General features: G+C 53.8%; 1 protein-coding gene across 3 annotated transcripts; it reads left to right on the top strand.

The window, feature by feature from the left end:
- Window positions 1–4,445: 4,445 nt before the first annotated feature.
- Window positions 4,446–14,400, top strand: LUC7L3 (LUC7 like 3 pre-mRNA splicing factor). 3 transcript variants are annotated; one of them, XM_077254756.1, is made up of 11 exons: window positions 4,446–4,652; window positions 7,430–7,496; window positions 9,251–9,290; window positions 9,378–9,522; window positions 9,800–9,874; window positions 10,832–10,936; window positions 11,271–11,432; window positions 11,862–12,154; window positions 12,237–12,391; window positions 12,493–12,674; window positions 13,875–14,400. In XM_077254756.1, exons 1-10 carry the CDS (start codon window positions 4,554–4,556, stop codon window positions 12,639–12,641), a joined length of 1,290 nt encoding a protein of 429 aa, XP_077110871.1. In that variant the 5' UTR covers window positions 4,446–4,553; the 3' UTR covers window positions 12,642–12,674; window positions 13,875–14,400. The 3 variants fall into 3 exon arrangements, with proteins under 3 accessions (XP_077110871.1, XP_077110872.1, XP_077110870.1); XM_077254757.1 differs by having other exon boundaries at window positions 12,240–12,391; window positions 12,493–14,400; XM_077254755.1 differs by having other exon boundaries at window positions 12,493–14,400.

The following is a 14,400-nucleotide window of genomic DNA, read 5'->3' as shown; positions in this document are numbered from 1 at the left end:
GGGTCCAGGTGTGTGTGTGACCCCTACACCCCCATAGCAGGGCCGGCTCCAGGGTTGTGCCCGGTCACACAGTCCGGGGGGCTACAACAAAAGACGTCAGGCACCAGGGTCCAGGTGTGTTTGTGTGTGTGGCCCCTACACCCCCATAGCAGGGCCGGCTCCAGGGTTGTGCCCTGTCACACAGTCCGGGGGCTACAACAAAAGACATCAGGCACCAGAGTCCGGGTGTGTGTGTGGCCCCTACACCCCCATAGCAGGGCCGGCTCCAGGGTTGTGCCCTGTCACACAGTCCGGGGGCTACAACAAAAGACATCAGGCACCAGAGTCCGGGTGTGTGTGTGGCCCCTACACCCCCATAGTAGGGCCGGCTCCAGGGTTGTGTCCGGTCACACAGTCCGGGGGCTACAACAAGAGACGTCAGGCACCAGGGTCCGGCTGTGTGTGGCCCCTACACCCCCATAGCAGGGCTGGCTCCAGGGTTGTGCCCGGTCACACAGTCCGGGGGTACAACAAGAGACGTCAGGCACCAGGGTCCGGCTGTGTGTGGCCCCTACACCCCCATAGCAGGGCCGGCTCCAGGGTTGTGCCCGGTCACACAGTCCGGGGGCTACAACAAAAGACGTCAGGCACCAGGGTCCGGGTGTGTGTGGCCCCTACACCCCCATAGCAGGGCTGGCTCCAGGGTTGTGCCCGGTCACAACGTCCGGGGGCTACAACAAGAGACGTCAGGCACCAGGGTCCGGGTGTGTGTGTGGCCCCTACACCCCCATAGCAGGGCCGGCTCCAGGGTTGTGTCCGGTCACACAGTCCGGGGGCTACAACAAAAGATATCAGGAACCAGTCTCCGGGTGTGTGTGGCCCCTGCACCCCCATAGCAGGGCCGGCTCCAGGGTTGTGCGCAGTCACACGGTATTAGGGTCCCCTTTTCCAGTTCATACTCCCTCTGGCTGTCCGCGCCCGTGTTTTGTGCGGCACGAGCCGTAGTTTCCATCATCACCATTTCGGTGTCCGTCCATTTCTGTTCCAGGATAAATATTTTGACACAAATCTCGGCAAATTTGAGGTTTTTGTATTTTTCATTTTCTTAGTTCTTGGGGACTTGACCCTGCGATCACTTCTGCAGTATAGTGTGATGCTATAGGGTAAGTTACAGGCGGGTGTACAAACATGGCTGACAGCAAACACTACAGTAGGCCCACGAGCTCTTGGAGGGGTCCTCCACTACTCAGACATCCCCTTATACTATATCCCCCTGAGTATAATATACATACTCCTCTCTGGCGCCATATTGATTCCACCTGAGCGCTGCAGCCTGACAGCTGATTGACTGCAGCGTTCACACTTCTTTTAGAGGAACTGCAACCCTCAGCTGTCAGCTTCTGCAAGGTTGGTTATCAAGAATAGAGGGGTCCCCACGCTGTTTTTTAATTATTTAAATAAATCATTAAAAAAAAAAAATGGCGTGGGGTCCCTTCATTTTTGACAACCAGCCTTGCTAAAGCTCACAGCTGGGGGCTGGTATTCTCAGACTGGTAAGGGGCCATTGATAGAGGACCCCCCAGCCTAAAAACAGCAGCCCGCAGCTGCCCAGGCTCTTCCCACTTGCCCTTTAGCGGTGGCAAGTGGGGTAATATTTGTGGGCTTGATGTCACCTTTCAGGTGACATCAACGACCGTCCAGGCTGAGAACCACTGGGGAATGAGCTGAAGAGAGCGCAGCGTCAGTGACCGGCGGTGGTATCATCACGGCTGGGCTGAACTGCGGTGACCTCAGGAAAATACCGATGATGATGTCACCGCTGGTGAATGACGCTGCACTCTCAGCTGCTCATTCACCAGTGGTTCTCAGCCTGGACGGTCGCATCTTGGCACCGTCCTAGTTGAAAACTATTTAGCCCCCAGACTTGGATTACTGTGTGGGACACAACTACGGACAGGCATGGTATATTGTTGGTTTATTATTTTATTTTTTATTACAGGAGATCGAGGGCTTGAGGGAATTAGGTGTGGCAGTAAGTATGGTTTAATTTAGAACAATAAAGGAGTAATTTTTTTTTTAATAAGGGAATTTTTTCAGTGTCTTTATTTACCATACAACTATAGGATTAGTAATGGATAGGTGTCTTATAGACGCCTCTCTATTACTAAGCCGTGGGCTTGATGTCACCTGAAAGGTGACATCAACCCCACAAATATTACCTCACTTGCCAACGCTACAGGGCAAGTGGGAAGAGCCGGGCAAAACACCGGAATTGGCACATCTAATAGATGTAGCTTTTCTGGGCAGCTGCTGTTTTTAGGCTATGGGGGGGTCAATATCCATGGCCCCTTACCAGCCTGAAAATACCAGCCCCCAGCTTTAGCATTTATTTTTTAAATAAAAAAAGCGTGGGGACCCCTCTATTCTAGATAACCAACCTTGCAGAAGCTGACAGCGGGGGGGGGGGGGGGGGGGGGTTGCAGCCCCCAGCTGTGAGTTTTGTCTGGTTGGTTAATAAAGTAGGGGGGACTCACGACGACGGGTTTCTCAATCATTCATTTCCTTAGATCGCAGCCGGCGGCTGTGGAATACCCCGATCATCCGCACCTCCTGTCACTGTTATTAGCGGCAGCAGGTGTCGGATGATGGGGGTAACAGTCCCGAGAACCCCCACCTGCTGTCGTTTGGACTTTAATATAATGCTCATCATTCTCCTCTGATCGCCGGCAGAGCAGGGGAGGATGATGACAGCCGGCTTCAGCATCAGCCGCCGGGGAACAGTGCTGACTGTAGCGCTTCTTCCCCGGCGGCCGTCCGTGTTGTACTGAGGCGGCACACGCAGCACACACGGACATGGAGGTCTCCGGCGCCGGCCCCCCGCTGGGCAGAGGCGCTCACAGACTGGATGGTGAGCGTTTGTGCCCCACTGGTGACTTGTCCACCCCGTGTCGGCCATGTTTGCCCACCCAGCACACCGCAGTGTTATTGTACACGAAGGTACAGCACATATTTGGTATCGCCGTGTGCGGAATGCTCCGGACTAATGAAATAGAACATTATTTATCGCATCCGTGATCGCCACAATGAAGACGAGAGAGAAACGGAGAGCTCGCTCAGGCTCAGCCTCTGTGCCTCAGAAACATGGTAAGAAAAAGAGACGAGAAGGTCGTATGGCCACAGTAACAGCGACAGCCCGGGCCGCCAGAGACATCACATAGCGCTAATGATGGAGAAGGAGAAGGTTATCACTGCTGGAAGGAGAAGAGGGGCCCCTGAGGGCCACAGACCCGGAGCGGGCCCCCCAGACCCCCAGACCCGGAGCGGGCCCCCCAGACCCGGAGCGGGCCCCAGTAACACCGACAGCCCGGGCCGCCAGAGACATCACGTAGCGCTAATGATGGAGAAAGAGAAGGTTATCAGTGCTGGAAGGTGGAGAAGAGGGGCCCCTGAGGGCCACAGACCCGGAGCGGGCCCCCCAGACCCGGAGCGGGCCCCAGTAACAGCGACAGCCCGGGCCGCCAGAGACATCACGTAGCGCTAATGATGGAGAAAGAGAAGGTTATCAGTGCTGGAAGGTGGAGAAGAGGGGCCCCTGCGGGAGCGGGCCCCCCCAGACCCGGAGCGGGCCCCCCCAGACCCGGAGCGGGCCCCCCAGACCCGGAGTGGCGGGCCCCAGACCCCCAGAAGGCCCCCCAGACCCGGAGCGGACCCCCAGACCCGGAGCGGGCCCCCCAGACCCGGAGTGGCGGGCCCCAGACCCCCAGCGGGCCCCCCAGACCCGGAGCGGACCCCCAGACCCGGAGCGGACCCCCAGACCCGGAGCGAGCCCCCCCAGACCCGGAGCGGCGGGCCCCAGACCCGGAGCGGGCCCCCCCAGACCCGGAGCGGACCCCCGCAGACCCGGAGCGGGCCCCCCCAGACCCGGAGCGGGCCCCCCAGACCCGGAGCGGGCCCCCCAGACCCGGAGTGGCGGGCCCCAGACCCCCAGACCCGGAGCGGGCCCCCCCAGACCCGGAGCGGGCCCCCCCAGACCCGGAGCGGGCCCCCCAGACCCGGAGTGGCGGGCCCCAGACCCCCAGCGGGCCCCCCAGACCCGGAGCGGACCCCCAGACCCGGAGCGGACCCCCAGACCCGGAGCGAGCCCCCCCAGACCCGGAGCGGCGGGCCCCAGACCCGGAGCGGACCCCCAGACCCGGAGCGGACCCCCAGACCCGGAGCGAGCCCCCCCAGACCCGGAGCGGCGGGCCCCAGACCCGGAGCGGACCCCCAGACCCGGAGCGGGCCCCCCCAGACCCGGAGCGGCGGGCCCCTGTGTGCTGCTCACGGGTCACGTGACAGTTATGGGAACGGGCCAGGGCTTCTAGCACGGGAGGGGGCGGGTCCAGGGTGTCATGGTTACCAGGGCTGTCAGCCCAGCAGTGGGCGTGTTTTCAGGCGTCGGGTGGGCGTGGCCGAGGCTGTGAGGGCGGTTGCGCAGTGCACGCTGGGATTCACCCTGGCGCGGCCGCCATCTTGTCCGTCTGTGTGCGGCGCCGTCGGTCGCTCGGTGTGAGGCTCCAGGACGCGTCGCAGCCATGTTGTCCGCCGCGCAGTTACTGGACGAGCTGATGGGCCGGGACCGGAACCTGGCGCCGGACGAGAAGCGAAGTAACGTCCGCTGGGATGACGACAGTGTGAGTGGTAGGCCGCGGGCGGAGGGAGCATGGAGGAGGGCGGCACGGTGTGGCCGAGGGAGGGGCACAACACCTCCGGGAGCTGGCGGTGCAGGGGTTAATGGGGGGAGCGGGCGGGGATGGAGGGGTTAATGGGGGGACTGAGCGGGGATGGAGGGGTTAATGGGGGGACTGAGCGGGGATGGAGGGGTTAATGGGGGGAGCGGGCGGGGATGGAGGGGTTAATGGGGGGGACTGAGCGGGGATGGAGGGGTTAATGGGGGTCTGAGCGGGGATGGAGGGGTTAATGGGGGGACTGAGCGGGGATGGAGGGGTTAATGGGACTGAGCGGGGATGGAGGGGTTAATGGGGGGACTGAGCGGGGATGGAGGGGTTAATGGGGGGGACTGAGCGGGGATGGAGGGGTTAATGGGGGGGACTGAGCGGGGATGGAGGGGTTAATGGGGGGACTGAGCGGGGATGGAGGGGTTAATGGGGGGGACTGAGCGGGGATGGAGGGGTTAATGGGGGGACTGAGCGGGGATGGAGGGGTTAATGGGGGGACTGAGCGGGGATGGAGGGGTTAATGGGGGAGACTGAGCGGGGATGGAGGGGTTAATGGGGGAGACTGAGCGGGGATGGAGGGGTTAATAGGGGATCTGAGCGGGGATGGAGGGGTTAATGGGGGGACTGAGCGGGGATGGAGGGGTTAATGGGACTGAGCGGGGATGGAGGGGTTAATGGGGGGACTGAGCGGGGATGGAGGGGTTAATGGGGGGACTGAGCGGGGATGGAGGGGTTAATGGGGGGACTGAGCGGGGATGGAGGGGTTAATGGGGGAGAGGAAACAGTGTGCGGACACTACATACAGTGCATGATGGGAGAGCACAGCTCTGGGGTATAATACAGGATGTAACTCAGGATCAGTAATGTAATGTATGTACACAGTGACTGCACCAGCAGAATAGTGAGTGCAGCTCTGGGGTATAATACAGGATGTAACTCAGGATCAGTAATGTAATGTATGTACACAGTGACTACACCAGCAGAATAGTGAGTGCAGCTCTGGGGTATAATACAGGATGTAAGTCAGGATCAGTAATGTAATGTATGTACACAGTGATTGCACCAGCAGAATAGTGAGTGCAGCTCTGGGGTATAATGTAGGATGTAACTCAGGATCAGTAATGTATGTACACAGTGACTGCACCAGCAGAATAGTGAGTGCAGCTCTGGGGTATAATACAGGATGTAACTCTGGATCAGTAATGTATGTACACAGTGACTGCACCAGCAGAATAGTGAGTGCAGCTCTGGAGTATAATACAGGATATAACTCAGGATCAGTAATGTATGTACACAGTGACTGCACCAGCAGAATAGTGAGTGCAGCTCTGGAGTATAATACAGGATATAACTCAGGATCAGTAATGTATGTACACAGTGACTGCACCAGCAGAATAGTGAGTGCAGCTCTGGGGTATAATACAGGATGTAACTCAGGATCAGTAATGTATGTACACAGTGACTGCACCAGCAGAATAGTGAGTGCAGCTCTGGAGTATAATACAGGATGTAACTCAGGATCAGTAATGTAATGTATGTACACAGTGACTGCAGCAGCAGAATAGTGAGTGCAGCTCTGGAGTATAATACAGGATATAACTCAGGATCAGTAATGTATGTACACAGTGACTGCACCAGCAGAATAGTGAGTGCAGCTCTGGGGTATAATACAGGAGGTAACTCGGGATCAGTAATGTATGTACACAGTGACTGCACCAGCAGAATAGTGAGTGCAGCTCTGGGGTATAATATAGGATCAGTAATGTATGTACACCGTGGCTGGCAGTCGGGGTCTTTAGAGGCAGATGATGTGGGAGTGAAGGTTCTGTGATTACATTGTGTGTGCTGACTCCTGACCTTCCTCTGTACAGATGTGGTGGTGCGGTCACACCTGGGGTGGGGGGCTGCTGCCCTCCCTGGGGTCTCTTGCAATGTTTTGTAACTGAAGCTGGCCGTACAGGTCTCATGGTCCGGCCTGCGGCCCCCCATACGCATCTATCAGGCACATGAGGGGAGTGCACAGTGGGGATGACTGGCGGATTATTATCTACCTTTAGATGAAAGTGAGATTGGACATATTAGAATCCATCTGCCTGATCTCTCTGCTGTGGCCTTGTATCCGGGGGTCCATGCCCCATTCACATTGGGTGGTCGTCCGGTTCAGTCGCTTTCCACGTCTAGTCTGGCAGCGCCCAGAAAGGCTTTCCTCCAGTCTCCTCTTGCTGTCAGTGAATGGCAGCGTTGTCATCTGCGGAGGACCTGGCCCTGCTGTACTTGCAGCCGTCTCGTCACTCCGCTCAGGAGGCCGCTGGCCGGTGCTGCGGAGCACAATGATGGGCTCAGTCCTCACCATTGTCTATGATGGCGACCTCCCGGGTTGGGGGACTGATAAGTCAGGAGTCCAGCTGTGGCCGTCCCCTAGGGATGTGACTACAAGTCCCAGCATTGCACTGGCAGGTACAGATTGACAGTGTGGCTGGTGTCCAGACCTGCATATCCGCAGCGATGGTGCCAGCTCCCCTGCTGCCCTCTGACATTTGCAGCCTGGCGGGGGACGAGGTGCTGCATAATCCCAGATATTTATAGTATGAAATTTAAAGGGACCATCCGTCCGAATCAACTACTTCTGTGATAACTGGAACCAAGGGCGACATCGGCAGACATTTTACAGGGTGAAGGTAACATCCCTTTAATGCCTCCTGGCTAACGATCATTTATTCTGACCCCTGCAGGTTTGTAAACACTTTCTGTGTGAATTCTGTCCAGCCGAGCTGTTCACAAACACCAGGTCGGATTTGGGTAAGTATTGGGTGCATTGCTGGTTATGAGTGCCCCCTTCTGGTTGTCCTATGTCATTGTCATGAACTTGTCACTAGCAGACCTCTGAAATGGGCAATAATACAAGCGCTTTTCAGTCTGATTAGCAAAACATAGACAACATTGCTGCTACCACTATGTTAACAAGTTCCCTCACTTCAAAGATACAGACCTCACATCCAGCCTATATTACTGGGAGAGACACACAGACCTCACATCCAGCCTATATTACTGGGAAAGACACACAGAGCTCCCATCCAGCCTATATTACTGGGAGAGACACACACATACCTCACATCCAGCCTATATTACTGGGAGAGACACACAGACCTCACATCCAGCCTATATTACTGGGAGAGACACACAGACCTCACATCCAGCCTATATTACTGGGAGAGACACACAGACCTCACACCCAGCCTATATTACTGGGAGAGACACACAGACCTCACATCCAGCTTATATTACTGGGAGAGACACACAGAGCTCCCATCCAGCTTATATTACTGGGAGAGACCCACAGATCTCACATCCAGCTTATATTACTGGGAGAGACCCACAGATCTCACATCCAGCCTATATTACTGGGAGAGACACACACAGACCTCACATCCAGCCTATATTACTGGGAGAGACACACAGACCTCACATCCAGCTTATATTACTGGGAGAGACACACACAGACCTCACATTCAGCCTATATTACTGGGAGAGACACACAGACCTCACATCCAGCCTATATTACTGGGAGAGACACACAGACCTCACATCCAGCCTATATTACTGGGAGAGACACACAGACCTCACATCCAGCCTATATTACTGGGAAAGACACACAGACCTCACATCCAGCCTATATTACTGGGAGAGACACACTGACCTCACATCCAGCCTATATTACTGGGAGAGACACACTGACCTCACATCCAGCCTATATTACTGGGAGAGACACACACAGACCTCACATTCAGCCTATATTACTGGGAGAGACACACAGACCTCACATCCAGCCTATATTACTGGGAGAGACACACACAGACCTCACATTCAGCCTATATTACTGGGAGAGACACACAGATCTCACATCCAGCCTATATTACTGGGAAAGACACACAGAGCTCCCATCCAGCCTATATTACTGGGAGAGACCCACAGATCTCACATCCAGCCTATATTACTGGGAGAGACACACACAGACCTCACATCCAGCCTATATTACTGGGAGAGACACACAGACCTCACACCCAGCCTATATTACTGGGAGAGACACACAGACCTCACATTCAGCCTATATTACTGGGAGAGACACACAGACCTCACATCCAGCCTATATTACTGGGAGAGACACACAGACCTCACATCCAGCCTATATTACTGGGAGAGACACACAGACCTCACATCCAGCCTATATTACTGGGAGAGACACACAGACCTCACATCCAGCCTATATTACTGGGAGAGACACACTGACCTCACATCCAGCCTATATTACTGGGAAAGACACACAGACCTCACATCCAGCCTATATTACTGGGAGAGACACACACAGACCTCACATTCAGCCTATATTACTGGGAGAGACACACAGACCTCACATCCAGCCTATATTACTGGGAGAGACACTCCCTGAAGGTAAAAATATGACATTTTGATCAGGTTGCAAACTGCATTTTGCGGTCTGATAATGAATACAGATTGCAGGCTGAAACCTCCCTTTCTCTTTCCATGTTTTGCAGGTCCTTGTGAGAAGATCCATGACGAGAACCTGCGTAAACAGTGAGTGGCACCGTCCATGGCGTTACACTTGTGCCTTGCGTCCGTCTCCGCCGTCCTCTTACCTGCTGCCGGTTTCTTATATCCTAGATACGAGAAGAGCTCGCGCTTCCTGAAGGTCGGCTATGAGCGGGAGTTCCTGCGGTACTTGCAGAGCTTGCTGGCCGAGGTGGAGCGGCGGATCCGCAGGGGTCACGCACGGCTGGCTCTGTCCCAGAGTCAGCAGGCATCTGGGGTACGTATCTGCGGATGCACAGGAGCGTAGTCGCAGCTCCTGGGGTCTGTAGGATTGTGCACAGTACCTGCTGCTTATGGGGGGAACCTGGAATCGTAGCCCAATGTGGATCATGGTCCCCGTGTGGCGTCCTAGCCATTGGGGAGCGCTGTAGTGAGTCTATGGCTGGGGAGGGGGGATCCTGAGTAATTGCTGCTCTCTCCATAAGTGTTGGGGGTCTCCAGTCTCTGCCCGTCGGTGTAACCCTTTCCTTACCTGTTATTTCTCTCTTCCACAGTCTGTTGGGCCTGCGGGGAAGAATGAGGAGAAGATCCAAGTATTGACAGATAAAATTGAAGCCTTGCTGCTGCAGGTAATGGGCCCTGATGCCCGGCGGCCTCGTGATTACCGCACCTTCCGGTGTATCTCCGCTTGCTGTCATTGACTGAAGGCAGAGATCGATCACTGGGCGCTCTGCTGACTTATAGGGGTGTTTGTCGCCGCTCGCTTGTATGGCTGGAGCGAAGCGGCCCTGGTGACGTAGCATTGGCACAGACCTGCCGCGGCGCTGCCCTATTGTGCGTGTCCCGGCAGCTCTGTGCAGACACAGCGTCGCTGACGCCATTTGCCTGCCGATGCTGAAGTGAGTGGTTCTGGAAATGCCGTTCAATTATTTCTGATCCGTGCACGGATTGCTGTTACTGGGTCAGATGGCGTTTCACCCAGGGTCAGCAGTGAATCCTCAGGCCTCTCTAAATCCGGATCGCAGGTAGCCACTCTCATTTTTACATCCGGCATGGAGAGGCGCTGCTGGGATTAGCCACAGTGTGACATCTGGACTTGTCAAGCCGCGGCGTCCCCTCTCCACGGCCTTTGATGTTTCAGCCTGCGTCATCCCCTCTCTGCGGCTGGTGTCGTGTCAGCCTGCGGTATCCCCTCTCCGCAGTCTTTGATGTGCCAGCCCGCGGCGTCCCCTCTCCGCGGTTGGTGATGTCAGCCCGCGGAATCCCCTCTCCACGGCCTTTGATGTGTCAGCCCATGGCATCCCCTCTCCACGGCCTTTGATGTGTCAGCCCGCGGCATCCCCTCCCCACGGCCTTTGACGTGTCAGCCTGCGGCGTCCCCTCTCTGCGGCCGGTGATGCGTCAGCCTGCGGCCTCCCCTCTCCGGGGTTGGTGATGTCAGCCCGCAGCGTCCCCTCTCGGCGGCTGCTGTGATGGCGTCCCCTCTCCACGGCCGTCGACGTCAGTCCTCGGCGATGATGGACGAACTCTTTAGTCCTCCTTACTCCACAGCAGCCTTGTATTCACTAGTGATGTTTTCTTTGCAGATAGAGGAGCTCGGCTCTGAAGGAAAAGTAGAGGAAGCGCAGGGAATGATGAAACTCGTCGAACAATTGAAGGAAGAGCGGGAACTTCTGAAGTCTACGACATCGGTGAGTTAGGGGCTCATGGAGAACCTGATGGGGGGCTTCTCTCCTGCTTTCCTTAGTGTGACCGAGACAACAGGAGAGGTAAAGGGCTGCAGCGCCCATGGCGGAGCAGCAGACTGGTCTACACAGAGCAGTGCTCTGCTTTTCCTCCGCTGTTGTCCAATATGCATCGCTTCGTCTCCTAGTGTGGGCAGCCATGACGTAGGCCTGTGGTTAGGTGGAGGAACGTCCCGGGTGCAGCCATTCCCCTCCCTCGCCTATCCGGTCACTACGAAGCCTCCTAACCCCGTGTGAACATAGTTCTGCCTTTTCACTTTTTTGCTTTTTCTTCCTGCAGACCATTGAAAGTTTTGCTGCCCAGGAGAAGCAGATGGAGGTGTGCGAGGTCTGCGGTGCCTTCCTGATTGTTGGAGACGCTCAGTCCCGGGTGGACGACCATCTTATGGGCAAACAACACATGGGCTACGCCAAAATAAAGAACACGGTGGAGGAGTTAAAGGTGACTGGACACTGAATACATGGTTGGGAATGGGGGGGAACGTGCGAGCGGTCATTCCGCTGTGCTGCCAGTAGAGGGCGGTGGAAGGTGGCGGCTCACATTCGTGCTATCACATAGGGGAGGGTTAGAAATGCAGCGTATTAAATGCCTGTGTGCGGAGATGCCCAAAGCCACGAGCTCATATCTGGGACCGTCTTCATGTGGCACTGAAGGGGCTGCATAGCTTGTGCTGCCCCATATAAGCAGTCACTGCACAGTGGTGCCCCCATCAGTGCAGGCGGGTCCAATAATGCTGAGAAATGGTGACTGAGGTGCAGCGATGGGTGGTGGTCCCAGAGGTCGGACCCACGAGGTCGTTGCATCCACCTTGTAGTTGATGGTTTGAGTAATTTTTGAGTAATACTTTTTTTTTTTTTTTTTTTGATGAAGGAAAAACTTAGGAAAAAGACAGATGAGCCCGAGCGGGACGATAAGTTAAAAAAGGAGAAAGAAGAAAAAGATAGGGAAAAAGACAGGGAAAAAGAAAAGGAACGCGAGAAAGAAGAGAAGGAGAAGAAACGGCGCAGAGAGGAAGAAGAGCGAGACAAAGACAGAAACCGAGAGCGTGACAAGCGCAAAAGAAGCCGTTCCCACAGCCGCAACTCCAGCAGAGCGTCCGAAAGGAGGAGCAGCCGGTCCCGTGACCACAAGAGGTCGCGGAGCAGGGACCGGAGGAGAAGCAGGTACGCGTCGCCTCGGCGCCATGTATTATTAACCCGTTATCTGCTGCCGGCCATGCCTGATGGCTCCCCCGTGTCCTTTCAGAAGCCGGGAACGCCAGCGTAGCCGAAGCCACAACAGAACGGACCGGAGGCACCGGTCCCGCAGCAGAGACAAGCGGCGATCCAAAAGCAGAGAGCGCAAATCTTACAAACACAGGAGTAGAAGCCGAGACAGAGAGCGGAGGTCAAAGGAAAGAGGTTTGTCCTGGGGCCGTGCGGGCGCTCTATGGCTAGGCTCCAGTTCACACGACGCCATGACATGTCCGTTCTATAAATTGTTACCACGTTCTTCTCCCCAGAAAAAAGAAGCTCCGACGACAAAAAAAGCAGCAAGTCGAGCAGTCGGGACGAACCGAGCGACTCCCGCAAGTCCGACTCTAACGAGCAGACCTCAGTGAATGGGGCCAACGAGGGCGTAAAATCTGAAGGTGACACTCAGTCCAATTAAAACTGATCTGATTTGTCCTCTGGTCGGTCAGAGGTAAGTGGTCAGCGCCTCTCCGTCCATAGCTCTTATGTTGTGCTAGAATGTAACGGTGCAGCGTAAGTATGCACAGATGAAGAGCGTCTCCGAGATGCCTGCTGGCCACCATGGGAAAGCTCGGTAGCCCTGCAGAATCTGTGGAGGTATATCGTCATTTTCTGTATTTGTAGTGCCCCCCGACCATGGCCATCCGTCCGTCCAGCCATCTTTTCCTCCCGCGCCCTCTTCAGACATTTGCGCCACTTGTGCCGAGATGTTGTCTTGATGCTTGTCATAAATACCGAATGCAGCAAATGTGAACGTAGTCGTAGAGTTTATCGAAGAGGCGCAACGGAAAAAAAAAATTATAAAAATAATAAATGGCTGGAGTTAAAAAATATGAATAATAAAAGAAATCTCTGGATGTTTTTGTGAAAGCTGTTTGGAGTGGTTTGCCTTGCACACTAATGCGGTCTGTTCTGTAACTCGAGAGCATTGGATTGCTGGAAGTGTAGGGTTAATGAATAAATTCACCTCTCTGCCATACCTCACTCAGCGTTGGTGTTGTAAGCGGGGCCCCTGAAAATAAAAAATCACGGATTCAGTCATACTAATCAGGTACTCTCGACAGGTACTCCTTTCTCTACCAAAATCCATGTTTGAATGCTGTTACATACTAGCATAAGCTTTGATGTTTATGAATTTTATGTATTTTTTTTTTTTTTTTTGTCAACCAAGCAAAGCTGCAATGTTTTTTTTTTTTCTTGCATTTTTTTTTTAATTTTTTTTTTATTTAACAGTTTGGTAATTTTGTGTCTAGGGATGCAGTGATGTCATTAATGCAAAAATTCTGTAAAAGATATTAATTGCAAAAATCTGTGCTCGCTCTAAACGGGCCATGTTACATTCAAGCTTTTACCGAGGTATGTCTTTTTAACGTCTTTTTTGGTAGGAGAAGATTGTATCGTGTGTGATCCAGCGGCATTCATTGTAGCACAGAACGTTTTTTTTTAGGCTCAGACGGAAAAAATCGGAGGTTAGAAGGTTGTCCGTTATTTGACACAGACTCCCTTTTTTCTGTTCTTGATGCTTCTTTTTTTTTTGCATGAAAGTGTTAGATTTTGGGGGACAGAGAATCAGTTTGCAATTATCTATAGAATCTTTATCAGCAATTAATTTGTTTTTTCTCTTTATTTCTTTGCGCCTTTTACCAACTAGGACGACGTGCCGAAGACGAAGAGACCGCCATCCTCTCCACCTCCCCACCCCAAGATGTCTTAATTGAAGATCTACTTTATAAGAGGTGACAGAAACCTGTATTGAGAATTAAAAACAAAAAATAAATCCCACCACCCTCCCCCCTACACCCACACACAAAGTAATTCTCTAGTTTTATCCACTTCATGTCCGTCCTGGAGGTGTCAGGACACGCTGTAAAAAACAAATACTTATTTATGACCAGTGCAGGCACTTACTAAAACCCGCCTCGCACACTGGTTTAAAAATAAAAAAGCATTTTTTTTATTTTTTTTTTGGACTTCGGGGTGGGGGGAGAAATAAAACCAGAATAAAATCAACATGTTTGTGAACTTTTATTTTTACATTTTTTATTTTTTATTTTTTTTTACGAGTAGTGGTAGATTATCCAATAAAAAGCATCCTCTGAATCCTCGTGTAAATGTGCGCTGTTGTTACTTGGCTTGATATTACTTGCTTTTTTCAAATAAACTTGTTACTGTTTGTT

This window comes from Ranitomeya variabilis, chromosome 4 (genome assembly GCF_051348905.1).
Source record: "Ranitomeya variabilis isolate aRanVar5 chromosome 4, aRanVar5.hap1, whole genome shotgun sequence".
Lineage (NCBI taxonomy): Eukaryota > Metazoa > Chordata > Amphibia > Anura > Dendrobatidae > Ranitomeya > Ranitomeya variabilis.
This window is presented reverse-complemented; position numbering and strand designations above follow the sequence as displayed.